This window comes from Aythya marila, assembly GCF_965140915.1.
Source record: "Aythya marila genome assembly, chromosome: Z".
NCBI lineage: Eukaryota > Metazoa > Chordata > Aves > Anseriformes > Anatidae > Aythya > Aythya marila.
Window position 1 is genome coordinate 2,995,091 of NC_139080.1, and position 27,843 is coordinate 3,022,933.

The 27,843-nt window shown below is 42.0% G+C and overlaps 1 protein-coding gene across 1 annotated transcript in view; it reads left to right on the plus strand.

The window, feature by feature from the left end:
* The window catches only part of SKOR2 (SKI family transcriptional corepressor 2), a gene marked incomplete at both ends in the record, with an annotated part of 26,125 nt that extends 7,385 nt beyond the window's left edge, over positions 1-18,740 (plus strand). Inside the window, 4 exons of the mRNA XM_082784117.1 lie at positions 3,297-3,362; positions 3,745-3,843; positions 8,781-8,848; positions 18,678-18,740. Of these exons, the coding sequence (XP_082640243.1) occupies positions 3,297-3,362; positions 3,745-3,843; positions 8,781-8,848; positions 18,678-18,740 (296 nt within the window). The remainder of the gene's footprint in view (positions 1-3,296; positions 3,363-3,744; positions 3,844-8,780; positions 8,849-18,677) is intronic.
* Between the last annotated feature and the right edge of the window lie 9,103 nt (positions 18,741-27,843).

Sequence of the window (27,843 nt, forward strand, 5' to 3'; positions counted from 1 at the left end):
TCATGTTCAAGAATAAAGATGCCATTTGTGTAACCCCGAAATATAACCCACTTTTATTCCAGATTAAAAATGTCTGTGCTAATTGGAAAGAACCCGAGCTAACTGGCAAGAACAGAGGTAGCGAAAGCTTTAGCAGAGGCAGTGCAGAGTGGCCGTGGATACTTCATCCCCTCCGGCCCCTGTCCAACAGGCCGTTGAGGTACAGGTCAATTTTTCTGACTAAACCAAAGCTGAACCTCTCAGAAACAAACCCTAGGTATCCACAGAGGGGGCTTGGGCAGCTTTCAGTGCTTTCAGTGCTTCTGTTTTACGTGCTACAGAGCAGGCCCAAGTTTGTGTGTAGCAGACAAGGCCCAAGAGAGTTATGGTGGAGCTATTATGAGGGGAAGCGATTTTTTCTTAGACTGATTAAAATTCTTTGGGCTTTCTGTTTGTTTGTTTTTAAACACCTATTTAGCTTTTAATTAACATTTAAGAGAAAGGAAGCTGGTTAAATATTCAATACCTCCTCCCTTTCAATTAAGGTATAACAGTACACAACACATGATGAGGCCTCTGGGAAGTATGGAAAAACTGAGAAGAGCAGTTTCCTGATTATCATTTTGAGGGGGACTGGAAAGGTGAAACTCATCTGATTATTGTCATTATCACCATTAACAATAATAATGTCAAGGCCTTGTTTGAACATCAGAAAGCAGTTTAAAAATGCAGTTGATTCTTTAAAAATGATGTGCTGGGTTTTGCCTTTAAATACCTTCATTTTTCCCATCCTCTTCTTTACTTATTTGGGAGGCAAGGGCTGTAGATTTTCTAATAAGCCTTTTCAGGAGCTTAGTAGGGAGGCTATAGATACTGGAGAAGATTTTCATCGTACTACACACCCCTATTTTTATTTTAATGTAAAAAGTTCTTTAAGTCCCAGAGAGTCGCAGCCTCAAACCATACGGCCCTGAAACCTCAACCAAGCGTCTGAGAAAGAGCTGTCTCTGTGGCTGCCATGCTCTGTGCTAGGATCTCATCTCTTCCCCTTTCTCTTCCCACTCTTGAAGAATTCTGATACCTTCTGTCTGTGAGTGTTCTCCCTCAAAATTGCACATAAAACATTCAGAAAAGAATGGCTAAGATTGAATTGTTTGGAGAAAATATACTAATATTTATAATTTAATAAATACCCTTCCTAAACTCCTTCCTTTTTTCTTCCGTACCCTCTTTCTATATTTATCTGACACAATATTTCTTTTATTATCAATCCTATTTAAAACTGGATTATGTTAACTAAACTAATAAAAAGGCCATTTTGCATTATGGGAACGCTTCAAACCGCTGCCCCAAAAGTGATAATTTTTTCTTTTTTTTCAAGCTTGTTTTTCTTTTAATGTGGTGTGGCAGCTTACCTGTGGAAAACTACTTTGTTTATATGTTTATACCAAATATAATACAAAAATGATATTTGTATAATTGTGTTACGTAAACAGATTTTTTAAATGGACTTGCTGGCATCGGGAATCAGTTGTGTAAATGTGTATGCCTCAATTACTTTTTTTTTTATTTTAAATAAGGACATAAGAAGAGAGAGCAGATGTTGAAATGCATAGCTATTGGATATGTTTCATATATTATGACTTCAAGGTTTACTGGGTATAAGAATACATCGATTTTTAAAAACAGAACTAAATGCTTTGTGAAAAGATTTCTGACTGCATATGAAACAAGACCTTCCAATTCAACTTTCAGATTTGCGTATTGTCACAACCTACTACCAAATGCATTGTGACAGTATGAGTTTTTTAAGTAGCTGCTGTCTCACCTGTTATACAGTGACTCCTTCAGGGCTATAGCTTTTTATTTTTCCCCCAAACCAAGAAATTCGCTCCATGACTCTTTCTTCCAAATATGTAAATAAATAAGTAGCTTTACATGTGTGTCTTTCCTGTGGTTATTCAACAGTATTTAATGAAGTGCATTTACTGTCTGGACAAAAGTGAGAATTAATCCAATTAGTTCAATAATTGACTACTTACCAAATATTTTCTTAATTATTGAGAGTTCTTTTATATTTCAACTGTAAGTAATAGAAAACCTTCCAGTTATTTCATTAAGAGTGGTATTTTGTCTTTTAAAAATTGTTTTCCAAGCTTTTTTTTCCAAAACCCTGCTCATAGAAATTAGAAGAAAAATTTGCACTTTCGGAGGATAATTAAAATAAAACCTTCTATCAGAAGATTTGTATTTAAGTCAAACTGTCATCCAGGTGAATATAACACCTTGTGAAGGCATTTTTTTTCTTGGTAGTGGCTTGTTTTTTTTTTTCTTGGTTTTTATTTGTAATTGAAAAGGCTGAAAGAAGCAATATATAGAGAGAGAAATAGTGCAACTCTGTTATTTAGATTTTTTTTTACTACTGTATCACTAAGAGCAATGTAAGCAATCAAAGACAGAAGTCTCTGAATTTGTTGACCTCGTAGGTGTATCCTTTAGATGCAAATCCAGCTGGTGTCAATTTTTTTTTCAGCTTGTTTTTAATTATTTACAGTTATAATAAGTCCTTGACATAGAGCTGTAGAAGGTTATAAAGTTAAAGAGACAATGAAGGCAAAGAGGCTTGTGCAAAAGGATTTTGGAACAGGATCCTACCCAGCTAGAAAGAATAGATTTCCTGTTGTGAAGAGAGGAGATGAGATTGTAGGCAAAGCTCTGCCCCTTTCTCAGCTCACTTCTAGTCAATCTCTGAGTATCTTCACGAAGCGTTGGAGTGAAAGCATGGATCAGTTTAGCAGAATACGTGGAAGAGGAGCTCTCCTTGGTATCGCAAGACCTCAAGTTTCGTCTGCAGCAAGCAGTGGTAGGGTAGACACTTTACTGAACTAGAAACAAATGCAAGTCCTGCAGTCACTTCTGCAAGGCACACAAAGATGAGCTGTGTTCACAAAATGTGTCTAAGCAGTAAAATTTGACAGAGAGTGTTTTTGGAGCCAAGAGTGCAGAGTATTTGAGCAGAGTGCAGTAGCACGCCTGAGACCCTGAGAGGAGCCAGAACCTCAGAGGTCTCAAGCAGGGCTTGTCCTGTTTGTGAATGACACTTGGATGCTGTAAAGGAACCTAAATCATATTCTTTCTTTGGTTTTATTTTTTTTCCTTTTTTGCTTCATATTCTCTGGAGCAGTTGCATAGTAAAGACAATACTGATGGAAAATGGTATCAATAGTAAATCAATAAGTAAATGTAGAAATCAATAAGTAAATAAGAAAATGGTATCAATAGTAAATCAATAACTTTTTTTTCTTTCTTTTATTAAGGTGAACACACACAAGAAACCAATCCACCTCATTCACTGAAGAAGGATGTAGAAAACATGGGGAAAGGTAAAATAAATAAGGGCCTCTTACGTTATAAAACTGCTCTTTGTTTTAATAGAATATGAGGATAATAGGGGGCATTTTTGTTCTGCACCATATTTTAAGCTTGTCAAGTAACATATGAATAATATATGGACCTTTGGGTGGATATAATTGAGATTAATGCATATATATCAATCAATACATGACACTGTAATATAATACTTTAAAATAATATATTACATTGATTTATATTCATGGCTTTCTGCACAAAATCTATTGTAGGTCTATGCAACACTTTTTTTTTATAACTGCTAAAATATTTTGTCTTATAGTAATGAATTGCTCTATGAATGTTCACTCAAGAATTATTTATACAGATTAGTAAAAGCACTTTTCTCTTTGTTAGAGGAACTCCAGAAGGTTTTGTTTGAACAAATTGACTTACGGAGGAGACTAGAACAGGAATTCCAAGTGTTGAAAGGAAATGCGTCATTCCCTGTCTTCAGTAAGACACTTATCTGTGGTTTTGGTGTTATTCGTGGGTTGTTGGTTGTTGTTGGGCTGTTAAAAGTGGGAGAAGTATGTTCTCAGTTGTGTTGCCAGGATTTTTGGCTTAGTTCTGCTGAGGTCGATGGCACATCTGCTGTGGCTTTTCAGGCTACCAAAGCAGGTCTCTTGTAGAGAAAATGTGAAGCTGGATGTCTGTCTTGGTGTATTTTTGACTGGATTTAATAACACTGAAAACAGCATGTCCTCAGGGGTAGAAAATCGGGAGTATCTCTGCCTCCAGTGAGCTTTGATCCCAGATCTAATAGAAATATTTTAAAGCCTGTTGGAAGGGGGTCTTCCAGCACATAGAGAAACCTGCGGCGGACTTCTTGGGGCACAGGGATGTCAGCCTGCTTAACCAGCTTCTTGTAGGCATTTGAAGACAGGGTAATTTATGGACATCTTTTTTTGGTCCTAGCTGATGCTAGAGAATTGATTTGGAGTTTAAGGAGTGTGTTTAAGGAGTGGAAATAACATTTGGGATTTTTCCTCTAGAGATGTGTTGTTTGAGAGGGCTCTTTGTCCTTGTTTTCCTTTGAGAAATGGATGAAGCACTGTATGATTCACAGCAAACCAGGATAGATATTTAAAGCCTTCCCAGACTAATTGTCAGCTTGTTCTGCCTTTTGCTAACTTCTCTTAACTCCTACATGATTGAAATATCTCAGCAGCACTTGGGCAGAATACCCTTATGATGGTTTACCACAGTTTCTTGAAGAGTTCAGAAACTCTCCATTCTTTTAGACCTCCAAGTTTCTTCATAAAAACTCTAGGGGCAAAAAACAACATGACCAGTACACTGAGATAAACAATACAACAAAAATCACTGCTGCAAGCAAAGGAACGTTGCACCTCTCTGACTCAGAAGAAAAAGTGGGAACACAGATGGTGTTTTCATGTTATTTAAAGAACAAGTTTCCCCACTTTCTGTAGCATCAGATAGGGTAAGTTCAGGGAAGTAAGAAAGTGCAAGGCAGGTCTCTGGAAATGATTCCATCTTTAGCCCAAATATTGAAAACTTCATAAATAAAGAAGAGCCTGAGGTGGTATAGATATTAATGAAAGGAGATAACCTCATCCTTCAGTATAAATTCAGTCATTACTTGGGTTTGGGAGTGAGGTAATTTTCACATAATTTGTGTAGATCAAAATATTTGATGTGTGGTATTGGTGAAATGGCATCTTGGAGTTTTGCCATTCAGGTCACTCATTTATCCTTTTGTTCTTCTACAGTAAAATTAATGCTCTGTCATTGCCATGTAAATAAACACTGCAATTAAACCACATGAAATACAATTCAAATAAAAGAAAAGAACACATACGGCCAACCAAGGAAGTGGCGACTGTGTATGCCGGCTTGAAAAATATGTGGTTTCAACGTACCACAAAGTAGTGGTCAATTTTCTTCAGGATTAAAATAGAAAACAGATAATGTGCTATAAACAATATATGTAAGTGACCGTAAAACCTATTTACAGATTTAGATTTACCAAAAAAAAACCCTTCCCCATGTAATAAAACAAGAAAATAGGTCTTTGTAAAGCAAGTAAGTGTAAAATCCAAGATATGCCCTCTTAGAGAAGTATGTGTTACACTGAAAGAGATGAGGTCTGCTCCAGGCTCTTGCTGCTAGACGGGGCTGCTGCTTCAGGTTGGGTGTTAGGAGCTCTTAGTTTTGCCAGGTTTTCCTGGCAAAGTTACTAACGGCCTGTGGTGGTGGTGGATAGGAAGGAGCTAGGGAGAGAAATATTAGGAAAACCAGTGAAAGGAACGTGGAGGTAAAATTAAAATTGTATTGCTCGTGGCTTGGAAATGCCTGAAGCTATAGGAGGGCAAAAAGCTGGAGGGTAACAGGCTTTATATCCCAGTCCAGGTCACTGCAGCATCAGGCAGGGGGCTGAGAGGCCATGGGGACTGAACCTCTGTCTAGTCCCGAAGCTGCTGGGGACAGAAACACACTGCCAGGGTAATTCTCACTCTCGGGTGCTGGTGGTTCTCACTGTACTTTGTGCTTGTAAAGGAGAGGCGTTTGGCTTTTAAGTCTTCTCAATCGCTTTTATAAAAGATAAAATTCATCCTTGTTTCAGCAGGGAGTCAACATGTGAGATGTGGAAAATGGTGCTATATGTCTCTAGAAAATGTTCTTGTCAGGTTACCTGGAGTTAACTCAAAAGTCATCTTTCTTTGGGTCTCACATTTGGAACTGAGCATTTTGGGAGCAGTCAACATGAATAGCATCAAACCACCACCCACAGCACCACTATACAGTCTCATGTGTAAACAGCTTTTGGTTTCCATGCTCTTGTCATAGAAATCCCTATTAAATGAGAACTGATCCTATTTCCAACTCATTCAGCAGTAGAATGCTGCTCGCTTCTCTGTGGCTTGACCTGCTTCAGGTATGGCTGTGATCATTTATAAAGCAGCAGACCTTGCCTTCTGCTGCTTGCACCTTAATTTTTTATATTACTAATGCGCTTGAAAGCTGCAGGTAAGGTTTCTCTTTGCCTAGAAAGTCTCTCAACACAAAGCAAAAGGACCTCTTGAAGAATTTGCTGACCTGATAGGAATATATGCACCTGCATATATTGCAGCATGTTCTCCCAGAGCCCTGCGCTGGTCGTACCCTTGGCGTTGGCTGGCTCGCATTTTGTCCAGCTGCATTTAACAACACGGCGGTAAAACAGCAGAGACGTAGGCTGGATAGTTAAAGTATTTAAGTTTGTGTTAAGAAAACTCTTTAAATATTCATATCTTTTCTCCTGGGTATTGCCAGGCTTTGTCTGTAAGCAGTTAGTCTCAGTTAATGCTGCCGGAAAAAATGTTCTCCTTACCATTAACCCCATTTCCACAGTGAGTCTGGGCGTTTGCCACGCAGGGCTGAGCAGGATTTCCGAGCCACTTGTTCTGGGAGGTGAGGAAGCTGCGAGGGGGCAGTCAGGGAGGAAGGTGTTGAGGAGATGAGGCTGATTTCTCTGCAAAGCCTGCTCCTGCCAAAGTGAAGCTGGAAAAGGATCCACATAGCAGGTAGCACAGCGCTGTCAGCATTCGGTGACAGAACAGGGGACTGCCACCTCTTTGTACTGCATGGCTATTTGGTAAGCAAGGGAAGAATTGCAAATCTGTTTTTATTTGTGCTAGCTTCCTTTACTTGTCAAGTTGGAACAGAGGAATCAGGGTGAAAAAATCTGCGGAATTTTGTTTGAATTCCGAAGAAATTCATTAAGATAATGTCACCATGTCCTTTTGAATGTGGCCATGCTGGACTCCTGATGGTTTCAGCCTGACAAATCGTCTCATTCTTTCTTTGTTTCACTGACATTTTCTTGTCATCCTAAAGTGCCTCCTTGCCTTTTAAACAACAGCTTTCGGTTTTCATTCAGAGAAGGCAAAATTTTTTCATGAAAGATGACAGAGCTCTTCCCCGTTGTGCTTTCTTCCAGCCCTTTCCCGTGCCCACGCTTTGTGGGCACACATCCACTCTCCCCATGGGCAAGGTACATCCTGCCTCTCCACTGTGTTGTGCCACAGCTGCTCTCTGCCATCCTGATTGTGATTTTGGGGTTGAGCTTTTGTGGTGAGCCTGTGGGGCTGACCTGGGAGTGGGTGAGGTCCCAGCACGCGGAGCATTGATAGGAGCCGCATGCTCTCACCTGGCCTCAAACCTTTCTGAGCAATTTAGGTATTTCTGTGACTCCCATTACTGCACTATCCAAGTATCTCACAGTCATTTAATCTATTAATCCTTCCAACGTGCTTGGCAGATGAAGCAGTGCTATTATTCCTGATTTACTGGTGATGAAATGAGGCATGGCAAGACACAGGCACAGAGCCCACTAGAGCAGATATTGAACCCAGCCTTCCTGCGTCCTGGGTTTGTGTCCCAACAGCCAACGTGGCTGTTTAAGTCTTGTAATTGTTAATTGTAAATAAGCCATTCTAGCTGCCTTGGCCTTGCAATGCCCTTCGGCAAGCCCACTCTGGTTTGACAGCTCTGTGTGCTGAGGTGCCCCATGCTGTTTTCTGTTGGCATTCACCTCGCTGCTCCCATGGTCTGGGACAGAATTCTGTCTCCTGGATTAAAATGGTGTTGCTTGGAGTGGATTTTCTGTCCTATTACATTTAATAGTCCATCGCTGCACCCGCGTCTTTATCATTCTGAAACTCTCCAAACTCTTTCCTTTTTACATTTTTATTTTTCCCACCCTCTGACAGCAATGCTCTGAATCACAAGCCAGCAGCTAATATTCTATCTAAATGAAGTTTTGTCTGAAATGGTTACAGTGAAGGAAAATAAGGAAAGGAGGAGCTACCAGAGCTGAAGGCTGGCCTGTGCAGTAACCCAGCTGTCATGGAACCTGTGATCTGTATTTCAAAAACTTTTTGCCATCTGAGTTCCACGTCGCTGTTTAAGGAACTTTAATTTTTTGAGTTGTGTTCAAAGCCGTCAGCACAATGTTATGAACTACAAATCAAACCCTGCATCCTTGAACGCCTTCTATTCTCACATATTGGACATCCCTATTGATGTCAACAGATTTATACCAAAGCAAAGCAGTTTTTGCTGTTCTCTCCAGTGTCTGTTGAAGTTTGACTAATGACTGCAGAGTCTGGCCCATTGAGAAAATCATTGTGGGAATGAATGTTAGCAGCAGAACCTTAGCATTTGCTAGCCGAGGAAGTAGCTGAATCATTTTTCCCAAGCTTTTCTGTTGTCTACAGTGTCTCTTACTAGATAAGAAGTTTTTGTTAGGCTTTTAGTTGGGTGAAGGGTTTTGTGGTACTTCACAGCTCCTCAGTAGTGGTTGCATTTGGTTTCATTTGATTTATATGAGTTCTACTGTGGTCTCTGTTCTAACTACTGCATCTACTGTTTTCTTCTCTTTATTATAGATAATTTTCAAGATCAGATGAAAAGGGAGCTGGCATACAGAGAGGAAATGGTACAGCAGCTACAAATTGTAAGTTTGTATTCTACTAAAAATGTTATGAACTATCACTTTGTGTTGGTTTTATTTAAGTACACTCCTCAAGCCTTTCCTTTGCAAGCCATGCAGATGCAGTGCTACTGAGCTCGTATTACCTTATGCTTAGCAGGATGTAAGCATGCAGTTCTCAACTGGTTTAGAGTCTAATTACCTGGAGATTTACTTTCATACAGTAACCAGATGGGTCTTCATGTTTCAACTAAATGGGATGTGTTGACTGAACACTAAGAGGTGCTCCTTCAGAGAGAAACACGAGGACTGAGTCAGTAAACCCTAAGCAGTTAAATACTTGCAATAGTTGCCAAGGGGTGCAGTTCAGCCCTGGCAAATAAACCTTAGGATGTGTCTTTTTCAAATTTCAGCCATTAGAGTAAGTGCTTAACTCAGTAGTAAAGGATCCAGTTGCCAAAACGCAGTTCAGTGTATGTACACATTGCTGTTTGCTCTATTGCTTGTTTATTTTAAAATCAAGTGGGATTTTGCATGTGTATGTGAGTGAGCTAGTGCAGCTCCGAATCCTTGCATACCAGTGTCCTGTTTTGAAAATTTGGAGTTCAGGAGCTAACTGAATCCAAAACAGGCAAAGAGTGGAGTATGTGAAGTTGTTTCTTACTCGGATACTGCTTAGTGGAGCACAAATGCAGTATTACGAGCCAGCCATCCTAGTGAACGGGAGGCTGTCAGGCAGTGTTTGTTTTGTTAGTGCTTTTTCTGTGATCAGTCTGACATTCAACAGTTTTTGAGGCAGGCTTGCCAAAGATCTCCACTTGTCTGAATCAACCCTGTGCTCAAGCATCTAAATTTTCCTAGTGCTTGTCACAGACCCTGGGGCTGGGTGCGGGTCATCCAGCCTTCTTGTACTGTCATTTCCTACTTGATGGGTTACAACATAAAAATGAAGCTGAAGGCCAGGATTGTCAAGTGTGTGCACCTACGTTTAAAGGCATTAAGGAGTGGCCTTATTTTTAGAGCTGCTGAACATCTCAGCTCTCTGTTCCTGCTGACTTCAGAGATTTCAATGAGAGATGGAGCGTGTTGGAGGGTGTTGGTTATGGAGAAAATCGAGTCCAGAACATCTTTGGATTTGTTTTTGCTGCTGGTCTCCACTCCTTAACATATCCAGTTGTTCTGCATTCCCCCTGGTCTCTCAATGCCTAGCAGGGAGTTTGGCTCAATCTGTAAATTGCAGAAGATGGTCATTAGGATGCCATCCTGAAAAGCACTTCCCCTGATGCTTTGGACTTCAGGCAGGTGACTGTCCAGCTCCTGCTGTGAAGTACATTTAAGCACAAAGTTTGTGGGCTCACTTCAGCCTTTATCTCTCATGTCAGCTGAACTTGAAGCTAACTAAGTCTCCCTCCCAAGGTGAGAATGAATGGATCTTCTTTGTCATTCATTTTCTGGCAGAATCGTGAAGTTGTTTCTGAAAGCAGATATCCCAGGCCTTCAGCGAGCCAGCAGTGGTGGTTTCTCAAATTAACAAGAAGTGGAGAAATCACAAGATTAAGCATAGTTCTTTTTCTTGGGCAGAAAAAGAAATATGATCTTGTAATTCACACCCTTTTCATTAGTGGTACCTGCTACAGAAAGACTAATAGTCATTTAATCATTAAACAGAGCTGCCTGAATGTACTTACAGAAACTAGTTTCCACATTTAATGTACTGTACCAGCCGTTCAGAACCTCTTCACTCACTGGCTGCCTGACTTCAGTATTGTTAATAGAAATGCTGCCAAAGCACCAGTAAATCCTTATGTTTGCATTTGGGTATCCCTCCTGATATTGGCAAGGCAGGTAATGCAACAGGGAGACCAATAAAAGGATGTTTGCATATGAAGAACTGAGAGACCGCAGCAAATAACTAGGGTGTTTGTTTAAGCTGGGTGCAGAAATTGTCAGCGATGTTTTGGTTAATAACTGAAATGGAGTCAGGACTTCTGATGCGATAATCCCTGCAGTTACTTTAAGTTTGTGTGCATGTATTCTGTATCTTTATATCTGGCTTCAGGATTAATGAGCTGAATGTGCTAATGATACAACGCCATTGGCCTTCTTGGTTTATGCCATGGACGAATTAAATCTTTTGGCAGGTTACCTAAAAAGCAGTTTCTTTTGACTTATTTTTTCTGTCATTTTTAACTCGGGTAGATTGTTTTGTATATACCTGGAACATTGCATCATTGTTGTCACAAAGCTTCCCACACTTAATTTTCTCATTAATACTGGAGTATAAAGAGAAAAGCAGAAGTTTTTAATGCATACTTAAATCATAGTTTTACTTACAGCTTCATAGGTGTATACCTGTATAGGATTAAACATAGAATTTACTGTTTTGAGTAGCTACAGAATTTGGCTTAATTGCTTTTTTTATTTTAAAGCTCATATGAATGACTCAGGTTTTTTTTTTTTTTTTGTGTGTGTGTTTTTTTTTTTTTGGCTCTTCTCACCGCTGAGGGAATATACAACTTAATTTAGTTCTTTCTTAACACTTACACATGATCATAAAGGCATCTCTTTGTTTAAAAGCACTCTTGTAAAAAGCATATACCAGATGCATGTTTTGCCAGAGCGAAGATTTCAGTGTCTCTAAACTGGAATTCTTCCAGCCTCCCCTTGCTGAGTAAGAGAATAGTCAGACTCACAGCAATAAACTGCCCGTGAGCGTTTGGTGTGTCAGAAAAGTTCTGGAATACAGCAAACGGAATCTATGCTTGATAAAACTTACCCAAATATGATTGCCTTTTAACACTGCACGCAAAATGTAGGAGTGACATCTGTTTGAGAAACATTACAACTTTGTGATGTGAACAAAAACTGAAAGGCTGCTTGAGAGCAGCGTTTTGTGCCCAGCCCATACTTAACATTGAACACATTTTTTTTTTCCTCATCACAGTTCTTGAATGACATTGTGAAACTGCAATGCAGAACGTGGTGACAAATTGCCGGGAGTGAACACGTGCAGGGAAGTTGGGCTGAGCTGGGCTGGCAGGTCTGGGAGGCGATGGCTCGGGCTCCAGGTGCCCTCTGCTGTTAGCCTGCAATCACTGCACACAGCAGCCGGGACCTGACACGGGTTTAACGTTCTTCAATAAAAGCCTCAGATAAAACAGTGTTTAATCAATGAGCTGTAATTTTAATGCTTTGTCCACTCCGGACCTTTAAAAATTATTTTATGTCTTCCTGAAAGTCAGGAAGAAGGCTCAGATCTTTGGGAAGACGGAGGGGTGGGATCTGTTCTGTTACATCCTCTGAAATGGGTATTGACTTCTTCGGACACAACCAGGCTCAGTAGGTGGCTGGAGCTGTGTGGCCACTAGCTGTTTCTGTTAAGAAAGGATTTGGTCAGAGAGCCTGGAGCAGCTACCAGGAAGCATTGCAAACAAGTGTGTGCCAAGCTTTCGGCCAAGTGCCAAGGAGCAATCAATCAGAGTATTTAACAAGAATATAGATCTTAAATCACTGAGAGCATTTTTCTTTTCTTCCTTCCTCAAAGCATTGTCTCCCAAAAAGGCTAAGTACAGTGCATGGACTCAGAGGTCATGTCCTGCTTCAGGCATGGGCTATCCACCTTCTGTTAATTAAGAATTAAGCTGTACTGAAAGGCCACTGAGAAGAAATCATTGTCCAGCAACTGGGGTAAAGTCTAACATGGCACACGTGGTGCAGCCTCATCAAAGCCCACCTGGCTTCATAGTTGTTGGTTTCTGTCCATTACAACCAGAATTTATCTGTCAGGACAGCCCAAGCACCCTGGCATAGTACTGATTTAGCTCCTGCTGGAGTCTCTGTGTCTGTTTGGTCTTGTCTTCTGGGCAACTGTGTTAGTGGATCAAATTTAAAAAGCATGAACTTCCTTCCTGCCTTCCTTATAGAAGAAACAGATCAGAAGCAGCATTTCTGGCATGCTTATTTTTATCCTTTGATGTTTTTATGAAACCCTCTAAAACAAAAGAGTAGATCACTAAACAACAAATTTAAACCTACTGCAAACAGGCTGACCTTTCTTCATTTCTTGTTAGAGTTCTTTTAAAAGTAGCTTGTAGATTCACAGGAAATGCTGTCCACAGGTGGAAACCAGAGCTGTGGCCTATCCATCAGGAAAGGCTAAAAAAAAAAGGGTTTGTCATCCTGCCATTGTGACTCAGATAGCTAAGATCAGGTAGTGATCAATCACACTACATTTATGTGAGGATAAAAGGCAGTAGCTTTTTGAGACATGTTGGAAATGTGAATTATTCTGACATTCTATTCAAGTGGAACATGTTGGTTTGGTTGGTTTTTGTATTCACTCCAGTGAATTGACCATCTCCCTACTGCCCTGACTTTGGGCTGGTAATAGTGCTCTGACCTCAAAGCTGGGTTCACCTAGAACTCTAATATTTAATGGCCTCCGACCCTCAGTGTTACTTTGAATGAACTCTGTTCTTCAGAGGCAGACAATAAAATAAATCAGGAACTATCTGCCTGCAAAAATTGATTTCTGTCTGCATCATCTTTCAGCCTGTTCTTTAAAGATTGACAAAGACTTCTTAAAAAAGAAAAAAAAAAAAAAAAAAACTCCATGGGGTGGTATTCCTAGGTCTTCAGAGCTATGAGATCGTATCCCTTTGAGTCCTACTGCTATTAAGAAAAGCAACAGTAGATTTAGTTCCTATTTTTTGTTATACATGGAAAGTTGGTGCCTTGTACAACTACAACTAACGTACATCATCACGTGTATATGCAGAGATGTCAGGCACTGTATGCCTGACACTCCATATTTGAGAAGTGGAAATGGGAAATAGCAGTGCTTTACTGGGATTTCTGGTTTGGTCCTCTGCCTAAGATGGTCCAGCTAGGTCGACTGCCCTTGACAAGAATGTTAGAGGCAAACATCAGTACAGCGAGATGTCACTGGGATTTCTTGAGCTGTGTCTTCGCTGCAGTGTATGTCCACTAACACCCAGATAATAACAGAGAAAAGAATGTTTCTGGAACTCTGTGTTCACTCTGTGTTGATGACTCCAAGACAGTTTTCATTAGAAGAAAAAAAAAAAAAAAAAAAAAAAAAGGAGCCATGTTTTATCTCATAGTTCAATGCTTGTGTGTATGTAGCCTTATACCTGTGGCCAGTCTTGCAGATGTAAACTCCATTCTACTTCTGAGTTTACTCTTTTGTGCTTTAGCAGTTGGGATGACACTGCAGGTTTGCTTCTTTATATTCTGTTATATTCTATTTTTTTTTTATTTTTTTTTTTTTGTGTGTATGTGTGGAATTGAATAGTTAGATAAGGATGGTATTTAGTTCCATATACGTAATTCCAGACAGAATTCAGTTCTCAGGTCTGGTGGCACTATTTGGGAAGATGTCCTTCTGATGCTGAATACAGATCACTGGCTGTGTAGAGAAAAGTGAGCCAACAAGTACTATTTCCCCCAGAATTTTTCTCCAGAATTTTATTTTCCACTGACAGCTTTTTGAAGACATGTGAACAAAACCTTTATCTTGACAATGAATACCTTGAACTAACAGGATGGAGCTGCACCTCTTCCTCCAGGAAATTTAAATGTTAAAGGAAATGAATGCTTGTGGAATTATTTTTTATGAGGAAAAAAAAAAAAGAAAAAAAAAAAGTAAAAACTTTCTTTACTTTACAAACTGCAAAAATTCTGATTAAAAAAAAAAAGGATCCATACATACCAAAGAGCCACAAGCCAGCCTCTGCTACTGCCTGCATGCAAAATGTAGTATTCATGTGCTTCAGTAAAAATACATAGGAGAGAGACTGCATTCTCCAGTCTTGGCTCTCGACTGCCATGCATGCTGTGCAGGCAGGTGTGCTGCTATGAGCATGCACAGGATAGGAGAGTCTCTGAACTCAGCCTGCACAGCTATAACTGCTTTCATGGGGCAGTAGTGAAGAGACCTCCCTCTAGGGCAAGCTGTTGGCACTTTGATTCCTCCTCCAGCTGTCAAAGGCTCAGTGCATGCTTTTTCTTCTGTGTAATACCTCACATCATTCCATCCCAAAGCACCACATGTGCAGAAGCTGTAGTTTTCCACTGGCAGTTCAGCTGCACATCTGTCTCCTTTCCTGCATAAATACATTTCATGTTTGGAAGGGCTGTCTTGGCTGGACAGTGCTCCCACTGAAACGTCATGTGTGTACTCTCTGGGAATGCAAATTGTTTAACCAAATACTTGTAGGTACACGGTAGTGCTTTGGACTAACGGAGATTCCCCGTTTGAGCAATAAAAGTCAGGGTGATGTGTCATTGTGTACCCCACCTAGAAGGCAAAGTCTCCAAAATAGGATGGTGTAGAGCAGCAGCTCTGTGTGCACGTGTAGCAGGGATCAGGCGTGTGCTTTGTACTTGAATCCCCAATTCTATCTGCTTATACTGGGGAAGAGACTCAGAGCTTGCAAACTATCCTTACAGATGAAGGAAAAGCAGGTGTGGACCAGGAATGCACTGAATGTGCTCCAGCTCTTAGTGCATGGTCAGTGCTCAGGCTACAGGTAGCCTGAAGGAAAACCCTAAGGCAAATGCAGCATGGACACTGGGATTTTCTCCTGCACCCTACAGATCTGCTCCTATTGCACTTTACTTCTAATTTCCTTAGGCTTAATCATGAGAAATGTACTGCTTGATGCTTAAAACCCAACACACAACCATCTGCTTTTTTGGTGTTGTTGGCAGGGGTGTGTGGCCTTTGATAAGGGGCTGCACTTTGGATCTTCATGTCCATTTAAGTGCTGATCTTCATCAGAGCACTCACTTTGGATGCACTAGAGGGGACCATAATGTTATGAACAGCCCTAAATACTGTTCCACTGCAGCCCTGGAGTCATGAGATGTTCATCCAACACAAAAAGTAGCAGATGACATTGTAGGTGATTTAACTTGTGAGGAAAAGAGTCGTGGTGAATGGAGCCAAGTCCAGTTGGAGGCCAGTCACTAGTGGCGTCCCCCAGGGCTCGGTGCTGAGGCCGGTCCTCTTTAATATCTTCATCGATGATCTGGACGAGGGCATCGAGTGCACCCTCAGTAAGTTCGCAGATGACACCAAGTTAGGTGCGTGTGTCGATCTGCTTGAGGGTAGGAAAGCTCTGCAGGAGGATCTGGATAGGCTGCACCGATGGGCTGAGGTCAACTGCATGAAGTTCAACAAGGCCAAGTGCCGGGTCCTGCACCTGGGGCGCAATAACCCCAAGCAGAGCTACAGGCTGGGAGAGGAATGGTTGGAGAGCTGCCAGGCAGAGAAGGACCTGGGAGTGATGGTGGATAGTCGGCTGAATATGAGCCAGCAGTGTGCTCAGGTGGCCAAGAAGGCCAACGGCATCCTGGCCTGTATCAGGAACAGTGTGGCCAGCAGGGCTAGGGAGGTGATCGTCCCCCTGTACTCGGCTCTGGTGAGGCCGCACCTCGAGTACTGTGTTCAGTTTTGGGCCCCTCGCTACAAGAAGGACATGGAGGTGCTTGAGCTGGTGCAGAGAAGGGCGACGAAGCTGGTGAGGGGCCTGGAGAACAAGTCCTACGAGGAGCGGCTGAGGGAGCTGGGCTTGTTCAGCCTGGACAAAAGGAGGCTCAGGGGTGACCTTATCGCTCTTTTTAGGTACCTCAAGGGAGGCTGTAGCGAGGTGGGGGTTGGTCTGTTCTCCCACGTGCCTGGTGACAGGACGAGGGGGAATGGGCTTAAGTTGAGCCAGGGGAGTTTTAGGTTAGGTGTTAGGAAGAACTTCTTCACTGAAAGGGTTGTGAGGCATTGGAACAGGCTGCCCAGGGAAGTGGTGGAGTCACCATCCCTGGAAGTCTTCAAAAGACGTTTAGATGTAGAGCTTAGGGATATGGTTTAGTGGGGACTGCTAGCGTTAGGTCAGAGGTTGGACTCGATGACCTTGAGGTCTCTTCCAACCTAGAAAATTCTGTGATTCTGTGAAAGTAGTCGTTGTCCCTATTGAACACCCATGCCTCTCAGTTTCACTTATTACCAGGAGCATGGACAAACCAATACACATTGAAAAGATGCTGATGTGCCAAATATAGCAGAAAAGTGGATTAAGAACAGTACATTTCTGACAGAATGTACCCCGTTGTATTATCTAGGTCAGTACAGCTTGGGAGATGTCCTATATAATTGACGGCCATGCAGACTGATGTTGCCTATTTGCTGTTACGAGTGGGAGAGAGGAATAAAGCAGCTGGTAGAAACATCACAGGTCTCAGCTGAAAGGTGCTTACCCAGACAGTTTGTTTGTGGCTCCCTTTGCTGCCAGATTTGCACCGATCTTGTTATCTCAGAAGTAACGATGTAAATCATGCCAATGGGTGATCTGATGAAAACTTTCTTTGCACAACTCTCTCTGGTGCAGTTTGGAGAGGATTTTTCCACCCTTGGCAAACACTCTTTCCTGTCCCAGGACTCACTGGAGGGGAGAGCTCTTTTTTGGGAGGATCTAGCAGCAAGTTTCATGATAGTTTTCAGCTTCTGTGAAGGACAGGGTTGTAAGAGAGTCAGACAAAACACCTAGATCATGGGTTCCTTCAGGTCACCAGTGGTTTGGGCTTCTCATTTTGTGCATAGACATTTCCCTTTCCCCAGGACCACGTAATGGAAGTGGCATGCCCCCTGTGAAAGGCTTCTGCTTTCGTTCAGTCTGACAACTCATCTTTACAGACACAGCCTCTTCCTGGTGCTGCGTCTTTCAGTCAGATTGACCTCCTTTCCTGAGAAGCAAAGGTCCTGAGCTGCAGATGTCCCTTTCTTTCCTCTCAGACCCAGCCTTCCCTTTTCCTTACCAAGGCAGGCATGGACAAGGCAGGCAGTTTACAGCAGTCCAGAGGCAGGCTGAGCACAACTCACACAAATGTCCTCACACACCGTGGGCACAATGCAGATAAAACCAGAAGAGGGGTGTACAAGAATCCACGTTAGGGAAATTGTGGATACAGATGCAAATTCACCTGGTACTGGTATGTTATTACCAGCACAGGGCAGGTTGCTTGAACTCAGTGCATGTGCCCATCTACTCCCTTTGCTGTTACTGCAGCCGTAAGCTTTGCTCCTGACTTGAGTTCAGCCCATTTATCAGCTCACAGTAACATATTTGACATTATTCCTGGCTATATTCCGGAGTGCTGGCAGCAGAAGCAGGTCACCTCGGTGTGCAGCAGCACCTGGGAGTGTGGGAACACAAATTTTATGATCCCAGCATGAATTCCTCCAGCAATTCTTCCAGAAGGTAGCACTGAAGAATAGTGAATCTGTAGACACTTGGATTCCCAGCTAATGGAGAAATCTCAGAGCAATTTAGTTTTGTTGCATTGTAAAGGCCCAGCATTGAAAAAGAGCTGCCCCTTACTGCATTCCCTGTAGCCTGTGAGCACATCATCCCACTTTGTTTCTAAATATAACCATGTTCCCTAATATGCCGATGTTCTCTGTTTTCCTTTAATTATTTGTTCCACTTCAGTGGCTTTCCTCAGATTGGTGCAAGTCAGAGATAGCTATTAAGAACTTTCTAATTATGGCGATATAAATATATGAAGACTCATACTCCCAACCTGCTGTATTTTGGCTGCTCAGAGATCAGTGTTTTTTGCCTTTTGTTACAGACAGCTGATTTTTATCATTTCACAGGTAGCAGGAATGGGCAGTCTTTCTATTTTTGTCAGCAAATGATGTGAACAAAACATCACAAGACATCTTTTATACTGGATTTTAAGATGTCTGTTGTTTTAATCGTGGCCATTTTTATTTCATTTCTGCTTCAGCATTCTTACAGTGTAAAGCAGTGGTTTTGGTTCTGTCTCATTTCAGATTCCCTATGCAGCAAGCTTGATCAGGAAAGAAAAGCTCGGTGCGCACCTCAGCAAAAGCTAAAGGTAAGTTTGTGAGAGAAGAGGTGTTATTCTGCCAGGCCTGACCATCATCTTGTTCTCTGCAGCCACTGCAAGAACCGAATCATTTTGTTGTGTAACGTTACTGGTTCTGACTTAACAACTCTGTTTATGGTCTAAAGCTGACCACAGACGTGTCACCCAAATTGCTAGGTTTCACTGGAGCAGGACATAGCAGTTAGAGTTGACCATTGGGTGAATCCAGCCTAGTAGCCTGAGCAAGTATTTCTACTGACACTGGGAAGGGGCCTCAAGGTAATGGACCTTTGGCAGAAGGAAGAAAACTACCCTGACATTCAGCATGCAGTAAAAGTTCACACACAGGCAAGTAGGGATGGGTTTTTCATGCCTATAACAACGCTTCTGAGGAGAAACTTGAGTTGAACCAATGCCAGGAAAGAGCAGTACAGTTTGGGAGCCTTGCAGATCTACAGTGTTCAGTCTCCTGCAGGTGCATTGCAGGATCTTCCTGCACCCAACACCATATTTTTTCAGGAGTGTTTTTCATAAGCATTCTGTGAGAATAACCATTGTGTCCATCATCAGTGATGTGGGAGATTCCAGTTCCTGGTGCTAAAGCCTTTAAATTACATTCTCTATTTTTTATGGTAAAACAGAGAGATTGAGGCTTGGAGACAGAGAGGCAAAAAGTCAGTAGCTCTGCTACTGTGTTATGCCATGGAATTTGTCTTGTGGATTCAGCAAAAATACCCTTGATGTGGAGTAGGTAGATTAGAAAAATATAGAGCAATTCATGTACAGAGACCTCAATAATGCACAAAGAAAAGGAATTAAGGAGAAAGTCTGGGGCATCTGAATAAGGCTTTGATTGTATCTGTGACGGAAGTTTGCCTGAGCTATGGAAGAAGCAGATATTTACAAATAAAAAACATCAGGAGTAATCACAGAGTAACCAGATAACCACTATCTGTGGCCTTGAGCTCTGCCTGCTGAGATAAGGAGATTAATCTAAGCATCAAGTTGGTCTGTTTTGCCCTCTTCTGCATGCTTTCTTACTGACTGCCAGCATTTTCCAGTTGAGCCTACATTAATCTGAGCACCAATTTAAAATAAATTCAGTAATATTAATATCCTGAATAAAACAGTATGCCATGCTGAATGAGAAGCAGGGGATCCTGCCCTAAGCGTGTTGTCCAAAGCACTGATCTACAATAAAAGCCAGCCTGAGGATGGCAGCATCAGATGAACGGCACCGTTTGTTCTCAGCATCAGGTTTTCATCAGCTGACAATCCCTGCAAGGGAGGTGCTGGCATCACAGCTACAAGCGTTCCCTGCTTGTTTGCTGAGAGTGAAGGATGGATGCATTCCTCATGCTGTTTTTGTTTCCAGTGACACACCATCCCTGCAGACAACAGGGATTTCTCTGAGTAGGCCCCAGTGCTTTTGAAAGATTAGCTGTTACTTAACTGCTAAGCTAAATCAGTCAAGCAGAGAATCACAACTATATTGTTCTGAAGCAATTTCAGATTCTCAATGTGCCAAGCAGGAAAGAGTTGCCTCCAGAAGGAACGTGCATGCACATACATACCACACGGTGCACAGAGGGAGCGAAGACCCCATGCAGTACAGAGCAGTTAATGCCCCATGTTTTCCCACAATCTTGTGTTGCTCTTGTTGGACTTGCCTTTCTCCAGAATGTCTGGTTGTGTTTGGTCATACTGCAGTCAATTATACTTTGTGTTTCGTCTTTAATGAAGCATTTCCATGAGACTCTGTAAATATTAACTAGCAAAGTCTCAGAGGAAGCTTCAGGAGCAGGTGACTTTTGTGTATCCCTTTTGTGGGGATTGCAAATAAATGTTGTAATTCTGAAAGTAAAGATATCTCAAATTTGGGCTTAGAGTTGGTAACCTTTTCTCTTTGTTTTTGTTTTGTTTATTTATTCTTATTTATTCTTTTGCAGCTGTTACCTTGTAAGTTATAACCCACCACTCAGAAATCTGACTTGCATAAAGACTGAGACAATGGAAGGGCTTGGAAATTTAAAGAACAAACAAAAAAATCAGGTTCCTCTGAACCCAAGGACAAGTGACCTCAAAGCATCATGGACAACCATGTAAAATAGAATGTAGCAGCCATTTATTAGTAAAAACAAAACAACAAAAAAAAAATCAAAAATTGCCTGTCCTGGATCTTTTTTGGTGGTACCAAAGTTTAAGTCTTTGTGTTTTTAGAAGGACTACTGAACTTGATAGAGAAAATGCTTTTGATGAATAGTACAGATAAGCTGTGAAGGGAACTGATGATCCTTTCAACGCCACAAACACTTGACAACATCTGCCAGTTCATCTTTTGCTTTGGGATAGTGATCGTTTTATGGAAAGAAACGTGTCGTATCAGATGGGCCAGAACCACATTTGGATGGATGGATAGATAAAAAAGCGTTAGCCATACACAGTGCTTTTTAAAAGCAGACTGGAAACTCTCACACCCCTCTCCTTTGACCCCTTCTTCCTCTGGTACTTTGCCTGCTGTATGAATTAAGATTGTACTCCTCTGGAAATATTTTACAATTTAATATTGAGTGTAATTAAGAATATAATCACTGTTATCGAAAAAGGTATTTAACTCTGTTGTAGTTTCTTTATCATTCATGTGGATAAAAAGTCTATAGTTAAAAAAAGAAAACTATGAGGTAATAGTTGAGCTTCCCTGTACTTCAATGCTATGCTTGTTCTACTGAAAAAAAAAAAAAATGAATGGATAAATGTATCCCCAAGAATATCTTTTTAGAAGCATCTTAATTCACAGACATGTTAATGTGTTGATGTATTTTATGGAAGAAATACTATGCCTCTGGTTATTAGAAAAAGTGTAAAAGTAGATTTGGTGTGATTTCAGGAAGTGCCTTGTGGATTTCATTTAACTCTGCTTCTACAGAAATAAAGGGGATAGGCGTGAGCCAAAATCAGACACCTTTTCAAAAACCACAGCTGTAGTCTTCTGTTATTTCCTGATCGCGCGCAGCGTCTTGATTGCCAGGGCTTCCCCCATGGTGTTGTCTTTGTTCAGATGGTCTCAGTCCTGAGCACTGGGCCTTGCCAATGCTTCCTTGCCAGAGCCACCAGTATTTGAAAGCGGTTTCAGCCACCCTTGGCATTTGGGTAAGTCACCAAGTTGCTCTCTCAACATTCCCCTCATTCCCAGCAAATCCCTGGGAGGTCAGATGAGCTGGTTTTACAGATCCTTGGTGCAGCCCAACAGAGCTGGAACACAGGAGGAGTGTGCTGCCTGTTGCCCTTTACACGCACTGCCCTGAACAGTTTGCTCCTGTCCTAGGTGAGCTGACAAGTCTCAAATACAGAACTCACTGAACTGGCTGCTCGGTACCTTCTGTAGCATGGAAAAAGCAATGGAAGTGCCAGAAGAGCAGGACCAGGTCAGACCAAAAGTTCACGTGTGCCATGTGTGTTCCCTGTTCCCAGTAGTGGATGAAACCAAATAACTTTGTAAAAGCAGGCAAGCAGGTAGACATATGTTCCCAGAATATTGTTTTAGCATCTAATGATTTACAGCTCATGGGTTTTCAGATCTGGACACAATGTTGTTTTTTTTTAATAGCCCCCAATGGATTTTTTTTTCTTTCATTTAGTTGCCCAGTGACTTTTTAAACCTAGGTACACTTTGGCAGCAACAACACCCTGTAGCTGTAAGTGCCACAGCTTAAATACCTGTTGTGTGAAGGAAAAACAGCTCCCGGTGTTCAGGGATGCCACCTGTGAGACCCATTTTATGCCCCTTGCCTCTTGTACTGGGTGAGACCAGTTGGCAGTTGACTGCTGTCAATCCTGCCCACCATCTCCATGCCAAAATGGTTTCATAGGCACCCTCTGAGCCTCTTTGTCTTGCTTTCAGGTTGAGGCGTTGCAGTGATGCTGCCAAGAGAAGCAGTCCCATAGCTTTCCTGTACCTTCCCCTGATCAGCTATATCCTTTGTGAGATGGGGAAATAGCTGTGTAGAGTATTCAGGATACAGGATACTATATAGATCACAGCATAGACTGGCATGATGATATTTTCTGATGCTTTCTGTGAAGAATGAACCCTTCTCAAAGTCGTGGTAAAATGTCTTACCGCTACAGATCAAAAATTTTGCCCAGACATAAAGCAGTCATGCTGCTCAATAAGAAATTACTGCTCTAATGGCTTCAGAGTGCCAGAGCTCCTGGATGTGGTCAGGCAAGCACTGTAACCCCTTGTCTCTCACCCTTTGAGAGCCAGCCTCTGCAGCCCCAGGAGCAGGCACAAGGGATCTGCAGCAGATTTATTTGTTTTCTGTGCTCTGATGAGACCACCAGGGTTCCAAGTGACTTCCCAAAGCAAGTTGTGCACCCACATACTGTTTTTGTGAGCTGCAGAAGTGACGAGCCGTGCACTAACTGTACAGTTCACACAGATAAAGGGCTGGATGTACAGCCTGCGTGGTTCTAATTGAACATTCAAACCTCAGATGTCCAATTTGTCCTCTTACTTGGTTACCTATGCTAAAACCCCCAGCCAGGGAATGGAAACACCACTTGTCTGGTTTGTAACTAATGCGCAGACCACAACTGCAAACATTAAGGTGGGACACAGGTCTCAGAATTAAGCGTGATAGAAGTTTCCCAAATTAAAACATCATCCCTCACACTGATAAGGCTCAAGAACATGATCCTAGAAAACAAACACAGAACAGCCACCGCCTAACCAAATCTACTTCAGTAAACAGCCCAGGAAGCTTCGTATCAGCCGTTGGCTCTTGTTTGCTCTCCTCTTGTGCCAACGTGTGTCCATGTTAAAGTGATGAGGATCCCACTGCAGTGTTAAACCGTCGTGTGCTGCAGACTCAACCCTCAACATTTTCTTCCACCAGCTGTATCCTCATGTTGCCCGGTACTTGAAATCAGCTCTGTAGATAGTTCTGGAGAGCAGTTATGATAGTTATGCAGAGAGGGATCTGGGGGTTGTGGTTGACAGCAAGTTGAATATGAGCCAGCAGTGTGCCCAGGCAGCCAGGAGGGCCAACCTGGGGTGCACCAAGCACGACATCGGTAGTCTGTCGAGGGAGGTGATTGTCCCACTCTACTCTGTGCTGGTGTGGCCTCACCTCAAGCACTGTGTGCAGTTCTGGGCACCACAGTACAGAAAGAAGGCGACGAAGATGGTGAAGGGCCTAATGGGGAAGACGTATGAGGAGCGGCTGAGGGCACTGGGCCTGTTCAGCCTGGAGATGAGGAGGCTGAGGGGGACCTCATCATGGCCTACAGCTTCCTCACAAGAGGGAGTGGACAGGCAGGTGACCTATTCTCTGTAACCACCAGTGATGGGACCCACGGGAATGGTGTTAAGCTGAGGCAGGGGAGGTTTAGGCTTGACATCAGGAGGGGGTTCTTCACCGAGAGGGTGGTCGCACACTGGAACAGGCTCCCCAGGGACATAGTCACTGCACTGAGCCTGTCTGAATATAAGAAGCAATTGGACTGTGCACTTAAGCACACAGTCTAAACTTTTGGGCAGACCTGTGTAGTGCCAGGAGTTGGACTTGATGATCCTTATGGGTCCCTTCCAACTCGGGATATTCTATGGTTCTGTGATTCTATGATTAAGTTGTGGTAGCGGTCCTGACAGGGCTGTGTGAGCCCGCTGATGCCCAGGTTAGCAGTTCCAGGCACGGATGGCAAGCAGACCCAGACCTGCAGGTAGCCTGGATGTGGCCACCCTGAGCTGAAAGGTGGGTGCTTCGTGGGGTGGGCACAGCTTTTCTGCTCCATGTGGCCACAGGGAATGGTCCAGCCACGGTTAATTTACAGGTGCAGAGCATCCCGTATTGTTGCTGCCCATAATATAAAATGAATGCCGTATTAGAGTGGAAGGTACACAGTCAGCTTTTGTTATGTGCAGCCTGCCAATACCTTTAAGAAATCTACATAGTTTGCCAAATTTCAATTTTCACAGCCACTAACACAAGAGGCAGAAGGTGTAGCTGTATTACAGATCTCAGTTTTAGCCTTTCTTTTGTCAAAATCCCCTGAGAATGGGGAAAAAAAAAAAAAAAAAAAAAAAAAAAAAAAAAAAAAAAAAAGAAGACAGCATTGAGCTGTGATTTGAATTTTTCTGGGTATCTGGATGAAAAATAAATATGTGCAGAAAGCTCGGTATCAACCAGCTGTCCACTTTACTTCCACATAGCTGGTCTTCCCTGTACCATGCACACGTCCAAACCATTTTGAGCTCTGTCCTTCAGATGTAGTGCTACTTCTCCAGGACTCACACCTCGCCATTTGTCTCTGTGATACTTTAGCACAGTTATTTCTAGTGGCAAGGAAGTGTGCCAAGCAAATCATGGAGGTATGTGCTTTCCCTCACTCAGGGACATAGGAACAAACCTTCTCCAGGAACAGTAATTTGAGGTCCCTTCAAACCATCTCTCTCAAAGACCTTTTTTACCTTTTGTTGATCTTGTTCTGAAAAGGCCACTGAAAAGCAGTGAGCAAGGCACTCAAAAAGGATGGTTTATCTGAGCATTTACTGCACTTGAGATCAATTTTACTGACAAATAATACTTGGATAATTAAACAAACAAAAAAAGAAGTTATCTCAGCATGAATAGGGACAATTAACAAAGGTGTTACAGCTGAGAGGTGAAAGTTTTGTCTGAACTGGGTCTGGCAAGCAAGCTAAGGCCCCGCTAATGAACTGTCAGACTCTTTTTTTTGTTGTTTGTTTGTTTTCGTTTCGTTTTGTTTTGTTTGTTTGTTTGTTTGTTTGTTTGTTTTTGTTATCCTGAAAGTTAGACAGCATCTGGGGTTACAGTGCTAGCCAGCCCTCAAGTCTCTTATAGTTGGTAATCTCATAAGAAATTTACTGCTGGGTATTTCTGATTTCTTAATGACTAGTGAGGCATCTGTTCAAAATCAAGACAGATCTCCTAGGATTCTATGCATCAAACATCAGAAAAGCCCAGGGAAGAATTAAATACTACCACTGTATTTTTTTGCAAGTGGTAGTAAATAAAATCTCTGCACAACTTTTCACTGCCAGTGAACTCCCAACAGTTCCTGTGTCTTTTCAGTGAGGGATTAAAGTTCAGACTTCCTCAAAATGTATTTTTACTTTTATATATTTTTAATGTAAAACTTCAAGGTAGTTGTGCCTAAAGCTTTGGATAAGTGTTGCAGTGTACAAAAAATAGCAAATCTGGATGTTTTAGGCTTTATCAACAAGGAATTAACAAAAACAAAGACCAGCATTTGCTCTAATGGACTGTCTTGGACAGCCACTTTTGCCCCACTGGCTTTCAAAGCAGAACGACTCTACTAAAGCAAAACTGTAGGCATTGCTCTTTTAGGAGGAAGTCTCATAATTTTCCAATTATCTTTTGTAACTTTTCTTTCTTATAAGGGGTTTATCACTGCAGTTTATGCTCAGGTGAGCAAATTTATTTTGACAAAATGTTAACTAGCTTGAATTATTCAGAACATTTTTAAGAGGACTCTGTTATCCAGCTCAGGAAGGGGCTTTTTTTTTTAACTATAGCAAGATTTTACTTGGTACATCCCCCAGTATGGTATGTTTCATCTCCAAACTACTAGGCAAGCATTCATTAATAAATCTCGGAGCTGGTAAGCAACTACAGTCATGCTGGGAAGCTCAGATCTTGCTTCTGGCTCAAGCCCTTGAGCCCTGCAGTGTATGTTGTATCTTTGGGGCCACATCCACACTTGGCTGGTTGCTCTGGTCTCATCAGCTTTGTTTTTTCTATGCCAGCAGTTTGCAGAGGTGGTTTGCATCCAGACCCACAAGGTAAGATATTCCTACGGAAAGGACGCACAGCTGCACGCTGTGATCTCAAGCTTCTCCACAAAACTGAGCATAGACTGAGACAGACACCAGTAAAAAAGAAAAAGAATATCTTAAATTATAATGTAATAGATCCCTGTAAGGGATATTCAAAGCCTTCAAAGCCTCCTGATACATTTTTTTTTTTTTTTTTGCAATGCTTCTGAAAGTTCATTCAAAGTGAATATCTGTTCACAAAAAATGTTTGCAGAGAAGAATGTGTCCTAGACATTTCCATCATGTCTTTACAGTTGAGGGACAGCAGGCTTTCAGTACCACGCAGGAGATGTTCAGCATTTTGCCAGATTGATTTCAGCTGTGTGTTTAGCATCTTTCCCACAGAGTGCAGTCAGAATACCAGATAACACAGTAAAGAGACTCCCTTTGACTTTGGTGAGCTTTGGTTCAGATTCAAACTCACAAACTGGTTACAAAGCAGTTTAGGTTTTAGTTAGCAGTGAGCTTTCTGCTTGTCTGATAAAGAAGAAAAGAACTTCCCAAGTATAAAATCCTCATTTCTCAGGAAGCCTTTTACATCATATGCAATGCAAAAAGAAAAATTAAAAATAAATAATTAAAAAAAAAATAACACCGTGGCTCTGGCTCTAAGCCAAATAAAAGGGCACCAATATCCTGTAGGAGGGAGAGCAGGTGCTTACATACCTGTTATGTGGATGGTGAAGAACAGAAAATTGGTGAATTGGTGTGTGGCTTAACCAAGCCCTGCCTGTGTATATGCAGACCTGCTCCCCGCTGTTCACCTCTGTAATGTCTATTTAATGTAGTACCTTCAGTGGTTTCTTGCACCGCAGAGAAAAATACACAGCCAAGGTCATAATCTAAGTGTGCTCAGTGATTGGACTGCGGATACCTGAAACCCTGCCAAACAATCTCCAGGGGATTTGGAGAGGTGCTTTGGCATTGTTCGATACTAGAAAGAGGAGCTGTAATTGTTTTGCAGCTATTTATCTACGTGCGTGCGGCAGAAAAAAATGTGCCAATCTCTATTGTTAGCTTTGAAATACTTGCTTACCTGCCAGACCGGAGTGTGTGGATGGAAAAAAGGAGTCTCCACCCTAGAGCACCCCACCCTCTCTGATCACAGAGCACACATGATTTGAGCAGCAGGTACAGGTTTTTGCAAGATAACGCAGTGCAGTTGCCAGCTAAGCTTCAGCCTGGTAGTAAGGACACATGGGTTTTTTATTTTATTTTGTTTTGTTTTTGTTGTTTTTCAGAGTAAAAT